Below are 17,058 nucleotides of genomic sequence, written 5' to 3' on the forward strand. Positions count from 1 at the left end.
CCGAGAAATTCTGCAGTTGCCTTTTCCTATCCTCCCCTTTATCTTTCACTTTCCTATCTCTTTCTTACGACTCTCCCGTCTCCTCCTCTTCTCGGTTTCTCGTTTTTCATACACGGCTAGGGTTAACCTTGTGTGGCAAACCACCGTGAGTTGCGTCATATTTGCTTATATTTGGGGCGTACAGCTGGCGTGGGCAGGACTTGCATGCAAGTTCCTGTCCCGTCCTCTTGTTGGGCTCCACGGTGGTCGGCTGGCACCGTGACCGAACAACATACGCATTTCATGGCACACCCCTCTCCAAATATGATCGCACTCTGAAACAAGTTCGGAACGATGCAGCTGACTTTTTCTCCTAAGAAGAAAACAATATTCCCAAAGTTTCACGTCATACATAGTGGAGTAGAAGGAAAGCATGCAGGAATCCTGTCCTCTTTTCAAGCATGAAAGCGCTTAAGAGATGCCTTGTGCCCCTTATACAATGTTTAAAAAATGGCCAGTGGCGACTTACTGCTAGAAATCCGCGACCACAACCCAACCCGGAAATCTCACATTCCAGTCTGCATAACATCACACCGATCACATGATATCATACATCTAACCAAAAAAGACAAAATAAAAGCTGGAAGCACTCATCGAGCAAAGTGTCAAAGATGTGTAACGAATCAAAATCCTCAAGAACAATAAAGAAATATACTAACCACCCGATTCTCACATTCAACACAAACATTACCTGAAACCAGCGAAGTTGGATGCCTGAAAGTAATGGTCAGGCACTACATTCCAAACCCCCGAAGATGCTTCAATTGTCAAATTTTCGGCTGTGGCTCACAAAGCTGCCACGGCCACAAAATTTGAGCGAAATGCGCTTCAAAGGATCACAAATCTGAAGCATGTGAAGCAGCCCTGCGCTGAGCTAACTGCGAAGGAGACCAGGCTGTAAACTGCACGGCCTGTCTGCCCTGGAAGAAGGAAAAAGAGACAATCACTATAAAGACCGAGGAAAACATTGCATTTAAAGAAGCGAGGTGCTTTCTGCCCTTGCCAACACATTCTCCTTCACAGCTAAACCCAACTTCGCTGCTGTAGTGCGCAGGGGCGCAGCACCACACTGCACTCCGGCACCTGCCGAGGCCACTATCACCGGGCAGGACGATTCACGGCCCGGGTAGGGACAGCGAAAGCTGCCCTGCCATTGCCAAAGCAGGGAGCACCGGTCCATGTGCCACTATCTCGCAAGACTTCCCCTCGTCGGTGGAGGTCTGGAACCCACACACCCGCGGCTTCCCCGTGGTCCTCCAGGAGCTTCTGGTGAGGTGATGGATGTAACTCTCAGTCCGGCTGCTTTGCAGCAGTGGGACAGCTTTCTTGAGAGAAAGAGACACAGCCCTGATAACAGGACCAGAACATATGTGAATCCCCTTTCATTCCCACCCCCGCCATGGCACTTTGAGTCTAAAGGTTATGGTGCTTAGCGCCACCACGGACCCTTAGCCTCCATACCGGAGCTGTAACCAGCACTGTGGCGTTAAGTTATATTCATCAGGTGCCCAGTGCGCCCATACATCCCTATCCCTAGGAGACATTTCAAGTGCCAAAGGTATGTCTATGGAAGAACGACTTGTAGAGGCAAGGAGACCTGTGGCAAATGCGCCAAAACCGGACACGATAGAGACAACTGCCATGCAGCTGAAACAAAATGTGCAAATTGAAAATGTCCACACGCAGCCTACTCGCGAACCTGTGAAGTATTCAAAAAGAAAAACAAATAACCAATCTGAAAGTACGAGAAAATATATCGTACCCTAAGACAAGAAAAAAGTTCAATGAAGATACATCCAGGTCATATGTTGACGCCGTTCTCCGAAAGTCCGAGCGGCGTCTGGTGACAGTGTGCACATAGTAGACCATTGTTGATGCGTGCCTGCCCTGTACCCCGCCCGAACGGCATTCCGGTGTCTGCGCCATTGAAATCCCAGACGTGCACCTGACGGCGGCCTCTGGCACAACCAAAGTTCGTGGGAGTGGTAATACACCACTCCAACTTTAGGCCACTGCCCAGGCAGGGCCATCCACATCTCTGACAGGTGCAGCCAAGGCTGCCCTGCCATCTCAAAAGAAAGGCTCGCTGGCCCCTCAGCCGGCAGGCCGCACGGCTTCCCCCCATCGGGAGAAGCCACAAATCCGTACCCCCGCGGGCTCCCCGAGGAAATCCATCGCCTTGCAGGAGGTTATGGATATAAGCAGTAGCCCACCTCCGCAGCAACGGCGGAACAACTCCCTTGAACACAAAAAGGAAGGAAAAATTTCAATAACAGGCCCCACGAAATCGGGAGCATAGGCTTTTAAATACATCCCCAAAAGGCATTAAACATGGCCTTCCTAATTCACTGGAACTGTCGAGGCATATTAAGAAAACTACAGTGATGCAAAAGATATTCTTGCTTTATATTCCTTGATTTTGTGCCTCCAGGAGACAAACTTGGGATCAAAACAAAATTATTTTAGGTAACTGTAAAATCTTTCGCCACGACCGAGAGCAAGCAAATGGGCTCTCTGGAGGTACTGTCATAGTTCAAAGTACTGTGGCCACTCGTGAGGTCAACCTTCAGACTACATTTGAAAGCTTTGCAGTATCTGTAGCACATTTTAAAACGATTGTAGTATGTTCCGTATATCTCTTTTTACACCTGACAGTTAACACTCCATGACTTGGAAGACCTTTTAAAACAATTACTAGAGCCATATCTGTTAGTCAGCGATTTCAATGCTCACCCTAATTTGTGCGGAAGCGAACAAACGGACACTAGAGGCCGTATTTTATAAGATGTTATTCTGTGCAATAATATATGCCTGCTCAGCAAGGGCAAACACACATACTGCTCTACAAGCTCAGGATAATGAAGCTGTATAGATCTGTCTTTTATATTGCCTTCTTTTTTTCCTGCTTTTAAATGGGATGTCTTGGACAACCCGTATGGTAGCGATCATCTACCCGTTCTTATCACCCTAACATCGTCTCCGCAAATAATTCCCATAAAACCACGACGTTGGAAGCTGCATTTGGCCGACCGAGCACTGCTGCAAGAAAATGCCGGCCTAGAAAAAAATAGCTCCGCATAACTTAAGTATAGATGAACTTATTTAAATTGTCACAAACTTCATTAATTCCGCTGCGCGCCAGGCTATACCTCAGTCTTCTGCAGTGGTGAAACGAAACCATAAAACGTGGTATACAAAAGAATGTAGAGTAGAAAAAAAGAAACAAAACAAAGCATGAGAAAACTTTCGGAGGTACTCCTCGCAGAAAAATCTAATTAACTTTAAAAAGGCAAGAGCAGAAGCCCGGTATATCCACCGTAGTGCGGAAAAAACTTCGTGGAAAAGTTATGTGACATTCATAATTACCTCAACCACATCAAAAGAATTGTTGGAGAAGGTACGAAAGCTGAATGGTAAATAATCCCCATTCACACTTCATTTGGTATACAAACACCGTAGAACACGAACACATTTCAGGTGAATATTTTTCGACAGTTACCAGCTCATCACACTACACAGAACCATTTCTAAAGTACAAAAACACGGCCGAGAAACAGACTCCCTATAAATGTATATACAATTGAACCTTATAGTAATTTTTTTACAGTTCAAGAACTCAACACAGTCTTGTCTGCTGGTAAGCAGACTGCACCCAGCCCTGACGGAATACCCTATCAAATGCTGTCCCACCTCTCTGACCTTCCCGTAGAGGCGCTTTTAAGTTTTTTAATAAGGTTAGGGTAGCGGGAAAACTACCTTAAGCCTGGAAGCAGATCATCATCATTTCATTTTCAAAACCTGAAAAACCACCAACCTCTCCCAGTAGTTATAGGCCCATAGCCCTCACCAGCTGCCTAGTAAAATCCTTTCAAAGTATCGTGAACATCAAATTAACCTTCGTGCTAGAAGCCTGTGAGCTTCTCGATGTCCATTAGTGCGGTTTCAAAAAGGCATGCTCCACAACAGACAACCTGGTTCGTCTTGAAAATACTGTCTGTGATGCTTTTGTACACAAACAACACTGCCTTGCTGTTTTTTTTATATTTAGAGAAAGCATATGCTACAACCAGAAGATTCGGGAGTCCTCACGACTTGGCTGAACTTGGCATTGGTGGCAGGATGTTGAACTGCCTAAGAGACTTCCTCTCAAACCGTTCATTCCATGTACGCCTCGGTTCAACCCTCTCGACAATTTTCATTCAGGAAAATAAAGTGCCTCAAGGGAGTATTTTAAGCACGACCCCATTAATTGTTGAAATGAATTCTATTACTAAAATAATTCCAAGGTCATTTATGTATTCGTTCTTGGGATAACTTGCACGTCCTAATACATATCAACATGCGAAAGACACGCGCGGTTAACAATAAATAAACTTGTAACTTGGGTCGACCGAAATGGGTTCCGGTTCTTCCCGCAGAAAACAGTGGCCATTGTTTTCTCACTCAAACGTCACCTACAGACTACACCTAAAAAAAACCGTATTACCGGTAAATAGTGGCCACACATTTCTGGGCATAACTTCTGACAAGAACGGACCTTCTTGCCCCACATAAAGAACCTGAAGAAAGCTTCTCGATGAATAAATATCTTAAAGGTGCTTTCACGTAAACGATGGGTGCGTGATAGGACCTGCCTTTTACACATTTACCGCAGCATAGTTCGCTGTTGCCCAGATTATGGGTCCATAGTGTACAGTTCAGCTCGGCTGTCCAACCTGAAGCAATTAGTTTCAGTACATAACTCAGGTCTGCGCCTTTCAAGCGGCGCACACAGGATATTGCCCATAAAAGGTCTATATGTGGAATCTAACGAACCAGGCCTCGCAGATAGAACCATGCTCACATGTGCATACGTCCAAAAATTCCGTTCACTACCAAAACATCTTTGCTCCTCCGTAGTTACGAAGTGTCCGTCTAAGCAGCTTTTCAGTAACAAACCCAATGCAACGAGACTTCTTAACCTCCGTTTTCAAGCAATTTACCGGGAATTAGGTATTCTAGAAACACAACCTGATGTTGCCCAGAGACCCGAACCACTGCCACCGTGGTACACGCTTCCTTCTGCAGGCTACTACACACTGACACAATTTCATAAAAATAAAACTCTACGTGAACACATATTACAAGCATTCTTGGCAGCAGACGAACAATACAAAGAATACACGGCATTTTATACAGACTGTGCTGTAGTGCATGATAAATGGGAAAAAGTAGTAAAGTTGCCTCAATGCGCGTCAATTTTTTGAGCCGAATGTTATGCCATTTTGGTGTCTGTATAAAAAATGGTCAAAAAGAACATTAAAACAGCATTATCTACACAGGCTCGCTGAGAGTAATCACAGCACTGCACGCCAGAAATGTGTGAGAACCTTTAGTAGGAGATAAAATGAATAACATAAAAGATGCTGAAGCACAGGGAGATGTAATTAAGCTCTGTTTGATACAAAGCCATCTTGGAATTAGCAGAAACGAGAGAGCTTACGCGTGCGCTGCTCAAGCTCGCCGTAAAGAAGTCAGGACTGTAAATATGCCCTATGCGGATTGCATGAGTTTAGTAAAAAAATAAACTTAAAAAAAATAGCAGTCTACATGGAATAGTGAAGAAAATAACAAACTAAATTTAGTGAAACCTATTCTGGAAGAACAGAGATCATGCAGGCATCAGGAACGTTTAATAGAGGTAATTTAGTGCCACCTGCGCATTGGAAACACGCACCTAACACACAAATTTCTACCGACATAACAAGACAAGCCCTTATGTGAGAAATGCGGACATGAGCTCCCATACATCATCTTATCCTTATACACACAACTCGAACGGCTAAGAAAAAATATTTTACTGTGTTCTAAAATGAACGCATTTTTCCACCCCGATTTACTTTTAGGAGATAATCCACTTGTAAGAACTTCATCTGTTCTTAGTTTTCTGAAAGACGCGGCGATCTTAAACAAAATATAATATCACAGAACTACTAATGCTAAAAATTGTTACCTTGTGCTTTGATGCATTCTTTGATACAACTCATCCATTTTCTCAGGCCGGAGAAGAAGGCTGAGGCCTACATTCGATTTGTTGGGCTCCTCGGAGTCCTTGTCCTCACAAGGACTTCCGCTGAGGACACCCAATTCTTTAAATAAATTATACCATGTGCTTGGCGCATTATGTTTTTGGCGCATTAGTTCATTATGCGCCATAAGACCCAATACAATACAATACATTCCCACCCAAAAAGGTAAACATGGCTCTCATATTTCAATGTAACTGTAAAGGACTCCTGAGGAATTACACTGACGTAACACATATTTTAGGGCCGATGTTGCCCGTAGCTTTGTCTTCAGAAGAACAATCTTGGTCCACAACATGTGAAGATCCTGAAACATAAAACTTTTAGACGTGATTGCGAGCAGGCAAATCGACTCTCGAGAGGCGTCGCAATTGTAGTTCAGAGCGGCGTTCCTGCTCAAGATATCAAACTCTGAACAAAACTTGAGGCGGTTGCGGTCAGCATCGTCCGCTATAAAACAATAGAAATTTGTTCTGCATATCTTACCCCACATTTTATATCAGTAGTTCATGATATACAAGAACTGATTGATGAACTTCCAGAGACATATCTGCTAGTTGGGTATTTTAACTTTCATTCTCCATTTAGGGGCAGCGAGCTCTGCGACTCTAGGGGTCAAGGAATTGAAGATTTTATCCTCACAAACAATATGTCTTTTAAATGCGGAAAAGGCCAAATAATGCTACACAACCTATAGCAAAATGGGCTGTTTAGATTTGTATTTTAGTTCATCTTGTGTTTTTAACAATGTTAAATGGGATATCATTGACAACCCATTAGGCAGCCATCACCTTCTTCAAATAATCAGTTTAACATCTCCACCAGAAGTCATTCGAACAAAAACGCGACGTTGGAAGCTGCACTTAGTAGGCTGGCAACTTTTTAGAGCAAAAGTCACATCAGAAAATACAGTTTTAGAAAATCTCAGCATCGATCAGATAAACGAAATGTTAACGAATTGTATCATAACGCCCGCACACTTACCTATTCCGCAGTATTCAGGAGTGCTGCGGCAAAACTACAATGTGGTGAACAGAAGAGTGCAAGGAAGCAAAAAAAAAAAGAGCTTGAGGTGAATTTCGCTGTAATCCGACACAGGAGATCGTAAATTTTAAAAAGGCAAAAGCTAAAGCTGGGTACGTCTGTCGTAGTGCCGGGAATGCCTCATGGCACAGGAAGGTTTCATCTATTATCAGCAAAATTACGTCTAAAAAATGCGGGAATAGGATCGAAAATTAAATGGGAACTTCTAACCGTTCACAATAACTCTTCTGACAACACCTGGCACACAAACAAGCTGTAAGAAAATAGGCAAACATTTTGAGGCAAAACTTTTGCGGCAGTTTCCAGTTCGTCTCACCATACGCAGTTATTTGTGAAACAAAAAATATAGCCGAGAAACAGACTTTCATTAAGTGGAGGCGGAAAGGAACAATACCACAATTTATTTACTCTCCAAGAAATACAGTACTGTGTGCTGGAAAAAAACTGCTCCAGGATCCAATCAGATACACTTTGAAAAGCTTGCCCATCTTTCTCATCCTACCATAGAGGCCAGGCCCTCTTGATTATTTTAAACAAAATATTCTTAGAAATAAAAATGCCTAAGATGTGAAAAACAGCCATGATAGTGCCTTTCCTGGAACGTGAAAAATCACCAACTCTCCCAAGTAGCTATACGCCAATGGCCCTTACACGCTGTCTCTCCAAATCATTTGAAAGTGTCCTGAATATAAGACTAACAATTGTTCTTAAATCCCGCGAACTTAATTATATCCATCAATGCGGTTATAAGAAGACACGCTCAATGACAGACCATTCAGCTCGCCTCGAAAGTACTGTCCTAGCAGCGTTTATGCGCAAAGAGCGCTGTCTTGCCGTCTTCTTCGACCTCGAGAAGGCATACGACACAACCTGGAGGTTAGGGATTCTTCGCGACCCACCAGAGCCCGGCATCCGTGGCAGGTTGTTAAACTGCCTAAACAATTTTCCGTCCAACCGTTCTTTTCATGTACGCCTAGGCTCAACCACCTCAAGAAACTTTGTTGAAGAAAATAGAGTTCCTCAGAAGTGTATTTTATGCTCAACGCTCTTCCTTATAAAAATGAATTCCATAGTCAAAGTAATACTGAACTCCATTATGTATTCTGTCTAGGTTAACGGTCTTCAAATACCCTGCACGTCTTCAAATATGGTAACAGGCGAGAGACAAATACGGTTGACAATGAATAAATTAGTGGCATGGGCAGAAGGGAACAGTTTCTAGTTTTCTATACAGAATACTGTGGCCATTCTTTTCTCGCTCAAATCTGGCCTACAGGCCAACCCATTCATACACCTGAACAAAACACAGCTACCTGTAAGAAATGAGCACAAGTTTCTAGGCTTAACCTTTGACAAAAATCGCACTTTCATACCTCATATAAACGCACTGAAAATAAAGCCTCCTGATCCCTTAGTATACTCTAAATACTGTCAAAAACATTGGGATGCAGACAGGAGATGTTTTATACATATTTACCGCTCTGTAGTACGTTCTACCCTAGATTATGGATCTATAGTCTATGGGTCAACGAAACCATCTTACCTGAAACGACTGGATCCGGTACATAAATTAGGTTTGCGCCTTTCCACTCGTGCTTACAGAACGTCGCCCATAATCAGTTTTTATGCAGAAACCAAGGAACCGTCACTTACGGACAGAAGAATCGTGCTCACATGCTCATACATAATAAAAATCTGTTCGCTTCCCAAACACCCATGTTAGCCCATAGTCAAAACGTGCCATGTAGAACACTGTTTAACAACAAGCCACCAGCTACTAGACCTGTGCTGCTGTGTTTTGAAGAGATGTGCCAAAACCTCGGCGAACTAGATGCATTACCTGGCATTTCTCAACGACGAGATGCTCTGCCTCCGTGGTACAATTTTCCTGAAATCTTTGAATTCACGTTAAACAGTTCGGTTAAAAAACTCTACAACACATATAATACAAGAATTTCTTCCAGTCGAAGAAGCATACAGTGGTTTCATTTACTTTTATGATGGTTCAAAAACGGATGTTTACGTTAGAAACGCAGTAATAGGAGGGAATGAGAAGGAAATACTAAGAATTGCACAGAGGGCATCTATCTCCACAGCCGAATGTGACGTACGCTGTGTGCGTAGCCGTAAGAAATTTTAAACGAGAAGCTCAGAAACGGGATTATTTACAGACTCCCTCAGTATACTTACATCTCTGCTGTATAGAAACGCAATACCTTCGATTATTGGTTACATCAAACACAGCTTTAAACTAGCCACATGGCAAGGATAAAATATAACTCTGCTACGTACCGAGTCATGTCGGAAGTAAAGGTAACGAGAAGGCAGACCTCTGTGCTGCTCGAGCTCGTGGCTAGAAAATAAGAAAGGAAATATTCCCCTTAAAGATTGCATGAACTAAGTACATAGTAAAATAAGTGCAGTGAACTATGATGAACGCGCCTGAACTATGATGAACGCACCCTGATGTCGCCTCCATGGCAGAAAGCGTCCGCAAAAAGTGTAGCGTCCAAAGAAAGCGTCCGCGGGGAGCGTCCACAAAAGCGTCCGCGGGGAGCGTCCGCAGAAAGCGTCCGCGAAAGTGTCCGCAGAAAGCGTCCGCGAAAAGCGTAGCGTCCACAGAAAGCCTCCGCAAAAGGGTCCGCAGAAAGCGTCCGCGTGGAGCGTCTGCAGAAAGCGTCCGCAAAGAGCGTAGCGTCTGCAGAAAGCGTCCGCAAAGAGCGTAGCGTCTGCAGAAAGCGTCCGCAAAGAGCGTAGCGTCCACAGGAAGCGTCCGCAGAAGGCGTCCGCAAAAAGTGTAGCGTCCACAGAAAGCGTCCGCAAAAAGTGTAGCGTCCGCAGAAAGCGTCCTCAAAAGCGTCCGCAACGAGCGTCCTCAAAAGCGTCCGCAACGAGCGTCCGCAAAAGCATCCGCAACGAGCGTCCGCAAAAGCATCCGCAACGAGCGTCCGCAAAAGCATCCGCAACGAGCGTCCGCGGGAAGCGTCCACAACGAGCGTCCGCGGGAAGCGTCCGCAACAAGCGTCCGCGGAAAGCGTGCGCAAAAACCATAGCGGAAAGCGTTGCGTCCGCAGATAGCGTCCGCAGAAAGTGTCCGAAAAATTGTTCACGGGACGGTCCGCAGAAAGCGTTCACGGGACGGTCCGCAGAAAGCGTTCACGGGAAGGTCCGCAGAAAGCGTTCACGGGAAGGTCCGCAGAAAGCGTCCGCAGGCAGCGTGCGCAAAAAGCATCCACGGGAAGCGTCCGCAGAAAGTGTCTGTAAAAAGCGGAGCGTCCGCTGCGAGCGTCCGCAAAAAGCATCTGCAAAACGTGGAAGCAAGTTTTATGTAGTGAACTATATAGGTCAGTGATTAAACAATATCGAGTCAGTAATTAGTCATTGCTTATTAGCGTCACTCATCCAATAAAGGCCATAATTTACTATCACAATAACCATTATTAATGGCAGTAGACAACTATGTTAAGTAAAGTTGATAATTAATGAGGTCTGTAAGTTGAGTTGAATAATACTGCTAAGTGCTTTGAGTAATTAATGATGCTAATTTATTGAGACCATGTTACATCTTAAGAGTGTGACGTCATCCCACACATCTGACGATGTCACACCTACAACCAGTTAGAGTCAAGCAAAAAAAAACTGAACCATGAATTTCGGTGTCTCAGAAGTAGGATGATGGGCAAATAGATCTAAAACATTCCATGTACAAGTTGTATGTCTTATGGACAAGAGCTACCAAAGTCTACTAGGAGCCAACAACGTCGCGGTAAACAGTAATGATCTCGCATTTCTGTAATGCGGTCTCTGGAGTGCTTTTAGTTTTTTTGTTATAGTGGCTTTGACAGTACTGAGGAAAGGCCATTCACAGTGGACGTACTCATGTCTATACATGTATGCCCTTGCCCTTTACGTGATAAATGTGGGCAAAGCCATTCTGTTCTGCACGCCCTCATTGAGTGTAATCGTTGCGAGAACGACCGGAGAGCACATTTTCCAGAAGTGTACAAACAGTGCACCCCACTTCAGTCTAAACTCTTGCTTTGAACTGATTCATTAATCCCATGTACAGGACGCTCAACTTATTAAAGAAAATTAGTGCTCTATTTTTCATCTCTTGAGTGGACAGTTATGATCCCGGATTTTATGCTACCTTATAAACAGTGCAGTTTGGAAGTTGAATTTGCGCAGATAATTTTACACAACCTTTTAGTCTATCTATTCATCACTTGCTGTATATCTTATCTTTAATTACACTGTCCGGCACTTTTTTAGATGACCTTGCGGAAATAAACACCATTAATCATCACAAAAGGATAACTTTTGCTGCTTACTACCGCAGAGAAAACATGAGGAAAGCTCTGGAGAGACGCAGGCAGCGCCGGTGCCATCAAGCGCTTCAGTGTTCCCAAAGGCGCCCACTACAGAACAGTAAAGGAAATTAGAGTATACGGAAAGCAGAAACCGTATAAACAGTACTATGAACCAAAACGTCGCCTTGTATCCCGCGGGCATGTACAGCTATTTTTTACAACACACTCAGACAATGTAGAGAGTTCTGTTTGGTCTGACCTACACTCAAATAAAAAAACCTGGTCTTCACGCGCTACAAATCGAGCCAAAGCGCTCGTCCATTCAACACGGCTGAGCGAAAGAGCAACAACTGACACTAATTCAGGTGACAGTTCTGATGAAGGCTGGAAATTCAAAAAAAAAAAAACATCGCGTATCCGGCCTACACGCAGAGCTCGTAGGTAGAACGGCGTAGTCTCTAGTGGCTCATGGAATAAAACAGTGCCAGGTTGGGTTTTTATGCTGTGTGTCATTCAGATAGCCTCGCAAAGTTTCTCTAGATGAACATAGAGCCAATTACGTGTGCACTGCATGCAAGGATGAGTAATATGGTGATTTTAGAATGGCGTCTGACTTTGCCACGTGCACGGTCTCGTTTTGCCTCACAGGATGAGGAACATTGCAACATATTTAAGTTCAAATATTGCTAAATGTTTAGTGTGTTCTTATTAAGCTGGCATTTTCATATTTGATGGCCGTTATTCCAGGACAGTTGGAAATAATTCAGCCCAACTTGTTTTTTTATATCTTTGAATGACAAATACTGGCGCGATTTACAACTTTGTGTCGCGTTTTGCCCCGCTCTCTCGTACCTGGCGCTGGCGAATCGCTGCAGCGTATCGTTAGCCTGCTGGAGGGTCTAGACTTGTTTATTACGCCGTAAAGTCAGCGGTAATGGGCCCATAACGGAAATGTACCATATTTCACTTTGCCGAGAAGTGGTGACGTCCATTGCTTCTATAATGGCTGGATGACGTCATGACCGTTGGCGTGGCTTTTTATATAGACATGAATGCCTGTTATAATAACTGCGGGTGCTTGGAACTTTACCCACGCGGGTGTTCGAACTTTCCGGCCATAGGGCGGGATCGCACAATCGTCAACGTGACGAGGGTAGAAAAATAAAAAAAAATTCTCGAAGGATCGCCTGAAAAAACGTTATTTGCGGGTCACACTTCATTCGGCCAATCCTTATTCTGTGCTGGTATCCTTGCGTTTAATTTCTGTGCTTTTTAGAAAGCCTTGATGTGTGTAGTGGAACACGAGCTCTTGCATCCTTTCGTTATGCTGCTTTTTCTTCAGGCTCACAGCATGATTGCGAACTGCATTTCACGCCTCCCCACTAATTTCCTATGTCCCATGCATCTCTACCGAAGTCTGCGTTCCGTCACGTCCTCACATAGGCCCAGGCGTCGGCCGTTGAGTACTGACGGCGATCTGGTTACGGTTCCAGGTGCGATTCGTGTGCATGGTGTGACAAAAACACATATCGGCTTACATGGCCGCATACGAATTAGAAAGAATCGTCCATAAGAGCCCTGACTCGTTGCTTGAGTGATGGCAGGCCTCGTGGCCGCGAAGGGCAAAGGGGCAGATGACAGAGGGGGTTGTTTTGCGCCGCGGGCCGATATAAACGACCCTTCGGGCCGGACGTGGCCGGCTGGCCGTAGTTTGGAGACCCGTGCTTTAGACTGAACATGTTCGCGATGTTCTGAAGGGGAGTGTTTTGACCATAATTAATTGTTGCATTCTCTCAAGACCAGGATGTATGCCGAAATCCAACAGAAGTGTGTGGACCTGTTTGCAAAGGACTATGTAGTCAAGGTAAGAAAACAAGAATTTCAGATACGTGGTGAATCGATCGATCAAAGCTCTTGGTTTGACAAAGCTGGAAACTATTTTCTAAGCGGGCAGCCGCGCTGTTGTTTCTGTAGCCCTCTCTGCTGAATTATTTCTGGTTGCCTCAAAGAAAACTTCTTCTTGTAGCCACTACCGAGTATAGTTCTCGTTATTTTCGCATATAAAATTATTCGTCCGACATTTTTTGGGATGCTGCGCATAGCGCTAAAGAAGTGGACGCGGCCTTTTCTTTAGCTTAAGCTGTCCGCCAAGAGTTATTCGTTTCTTTGCGGCTGAAGCCACGTCATCAAACGTAGTACGTACCTCATAATTTAATTTAACGCTATATTTTCCCGATTTCACCAAAGAATATATTCTGTGCCGAAATCTCTGCACAAATACTGGTGTTCGATGAAACTACACATGTCTAACATATAAAGTGCAACAATTAATTCCTCCTTCTTTCTCTTCAAACTGAAGTGATCTTTATTAGCGCCGCAAAGCGCTAAGTCGAGAGCTAACGGATTATAAAATTTCACTTTTGGTGTTCACGAATGGTATTCGTCGCTAGATGGCCCTCGGAAAGTGGCGAGATAATGAGTTTCCTCTATGCTTAAACACCCCAAAAGCCGGCAAAGAGTTCTTTTTTCTCGTTCTGCGAAATACTCACGTTTTTCGTTATATAATGAATTACGCACGCTTCATATACAGTTATATATTCAGTATTAGTGTCTGTCTTCTCGATGCTTAAAAAGTTCAATGTAATGCGTAATTTAGTGGCATCTTAAAGTCGCGTGTGGGCCACGCTGCTTAATGTCGAGCGCACAAGCTAGTGAAGGGCGATACTAGTTAGGTTACTTTCGTCAGCAAGTTGAGGTGGTGAGGGCTAAAAGCAGCAAGACCTCCTGTTAAAATTATTGCTAAACTTTCTGTTCTGTATTTCCGAGTGTACTTCCAGCTATTTCTTGCTATTCTCTAAAGTTCATGTATCTCTTATGTCGCTCTTTTTAATGTTTTTTTTTCTTTGGTCTTCTGCGTCTGGAGATTTTTTTACTGCTATTCTTTCGCTGCAATTTTTGCCCCTTGTTCTCTTGCTCGCAAAGCGAATGGTTTCATTAGTGCTTAATGCACTGCATCATCTGCTTAATTTAATGTACAATATGAATGTTTTTGTCATATTCAACCCTACAGGAATTCCCCAGTGGTGCACTGTAAGGTTTATAAACAAAAAAAGAAATTGATGTAATGGCCTGTAATGACCATAATGGCCTGGCCTTTTCAAGTAGAGCGATTACCTGATCTTACTTGAACCGAAAAACGCATGGACTGTCTTCGTTGTGATTTACTTCATCTATACTGTGATGACAGACAGAGCAGTCAAAGATGAAAGCGAAGAGATGGAGCACGAATCACAAGGCTTTCCCTGCCCGTGCACTTTTTGCATTCCCGCAGGTGATTGACAATGAAAAGGGGTCCTTGAGCCCTACATACCCCAACCGCATCGTATCCCTGGCGTTTCCGGTCCGCAGCCCCGAAGGCAGTACTGCTTACAGGCAAGTGGGCCATTTTCTTTTTATGCTATCGGCGCAGTTATTAATTAGCGCGTTCTCTGATGAAAAATGTGCACGTTGAGGTATGCGTTGTTTCGCGTTTGTAAAAGGGGACATAGAAATTTAACAATATAAGTAAGAGACGCTAAACTTAGCAGCATTTTATATGCCTAGCTTTGCATGATTCCAGGTGGAGCGCGCCAACTCAAAAGGAAAGATCGACTTGCGCCAGCTGCAGAGCTGTGGAAACTAATGTCGCTGTGAGGGCAGAGTGATCCACTGTTAGGAGAAAGGAGGAGCTTGTGCGACGTCCCAGTACTTCTGTAGGCCCTTATTTGTACGAAGGCAGTAATGACCAAGAAGTAGGGTTGAACGCCGGTCCTGCTGCTTGCGCTCAAGATCATCTCGGCACACAGTTTACACAGCTTTGTACTTTAGCGCCGCACCACGCAGGGGCAACTGCTACATGCAGATATGTTAGTCACTTGCGACACCACGTGTCTCCGAGCATCCGCCGCGATATCCCCGCAGGGAGATGATGGTGAGCAGTGCGCCACCACTGACCAAAGCACCCGCGCTTAGCCATGCGTGGCTCAGGTCTGTCCGGGAAAAAGGGGTTGCTGGTGGTTGAGCCGATGCTGAGCGACTGCACCTTTAAGGACCCTCAGTGGAGGCAACAAACCAGTTGGCCCTAGCTTCCCGTAGACGGCACCTCCGGCCTGACCCGAGCGGGAGAAATCGACAGTGGAAGCTACATGTATTTTACACAGATGACTCCAAAATAATACACTTTGGAAGTGCAGTATTAAAGGGGAAATCGAAAATAAAATAGCAAGATTGCGAAGTTCTGTATAATTCTTTACTGTCGAATGGTATGCAATGTGTATGGCTCTGGACAAATTTGTACATAACATTGAAAACAGTATAATCTGCACCGATTCACTGAGCCTGCACCGGCGGAGTTTCTGCGTTAGAAGATTGGAGCTAGCAGCGATACGCCAAAAATTCCAGGGCACTGTACTAAGCCACACGATAATGATTGGAAGCTAAGTTTGTGCGTTTTCTGCGCTTCCTGAAGTGAGCATTCATCGATTACTGCGCGTTGAAGCTAGATGCACTATCAGTTCAGTAGCGGCGAGTCATATTCGGTGCCGTGTCGTATACATTACGAGATCATAGCGGCCACCCATAGGTGATGGCAGTAATTAAAGTGCGCTGCAGACGTCCCCCATTCACGCCGCACTCCAGTTGTGCATCCACCTTGTCCAGTTCCTATCTTGGTTATCAGCCAAAAGTGGCATTTCTGCTAGCCATGTGGAGCCACTCTTCGCCACCGGCCAGTCACCATCCGAGCCATCACTGCGGGTTAGTGAGCGATTTGGAATGGCACGCGCCGTTCAGCCTTCTATTTCTTAACTGACGAGCGCCGCATGCTTGTGGACACTACCGGTGAAATGTAGGTGCAGGTGGCATAAGGAGGCAGTGGTACGTCGCTCTCCCCCACCTAAAAGTTCATTGAAGGCTTCTGGGGGCCACAGATTTTTCATATCACCCGCAGACATTCTAAGGAAAATCCGTGCGAGTTGCTAATCCAAAATTCCTCGAAATGGTTGTGATGTCACAAGTTGCGGTGCGGAATGAAAATGATTAAAACTGGAATACGTCGTGACTCTGAGGTCGCAGCATGGCTGAAGTGTATTTGTGGCATGTAGGGGTGTAAAGTTAATTGCGCTAATAGAGTTTGGGATATTTACTTTGGAATCGAACTTATGCCCTATGTGTTGCGAGTCATATACGCTACCCAAAGGCCATTTAACTCTTTCCTTACCGCGCCATAGGTCGCCGATTATATACAACCTTTGTCCGTTAAGTTTAGAGACTGATTGATTTTTCTTCTCTAGAAACGATTCCCCAAACCAAATCTCGATGCATGTGTGCAGAGCCATCTTTTCGGGCTAACCTGCACTATTCATTTTCATTGCGGTGGCAGTCGCTAGATGGCACTACGCTTAGAAAAATACGTTGTCGCTAGTCGTCTGCGCATCCTACTGTGAGTCAATGTGGAGAGATGGACGTCAACCTCGAGCAGCGTGTAAACATAAAATTCTCTGTGAAAGTTAGCAACACGGCCACACAGACGTATGGGCTCCTTCGTGACGCTAACGGCAAAG

General features: G+C 44.6%; 1 protein-coding gene across 1 annotated transcript in view; it reads left to right on the top strand.

Moving 5' to 3' along the window:
- The window catches only part of LOC144128227 (phosphatidylinositol-3,5-bisphosphate 3-phosphatase MTMR14-like), a 108,958-nt gene that overhangs the window by 31,320 nt on the left and 60,580 nt on the right, over positions 1 to 17,058 (top strand). Inside the window, exons 2-3 of the mRNA XM_077661461.1 lie at positions 13,257 to 13,322; positions 14,790 to 14,890. Of these exons, the coding sequence (XP_077517587.1) occupies positions 13,257 to 13,322; positions 14,790 to 14,890 (167 nt within the window). The remainder of the gene's footprint in view (positions 1 to 13,256; positions 13,323 to 14,789; positions 14,891 to 17,058) is intronic.

The sequence above is a fragment of the Amblyomma americanum genome, chromosome 1 (assembly GCF_052857255.1).
Source record: "Amblyomma americanum isolate KBUSLIRL-KWMA chromosome 1, ASM5285725v1, whole genome shotgun sequence".
NCBI classification, from domain to species: domain Eukaryota; kingdom Metazoa; phylum Arthropoda; class Arachnida; order Ixodida; family Ixodidae; genus Amblyomma; species Amblyomma americanum.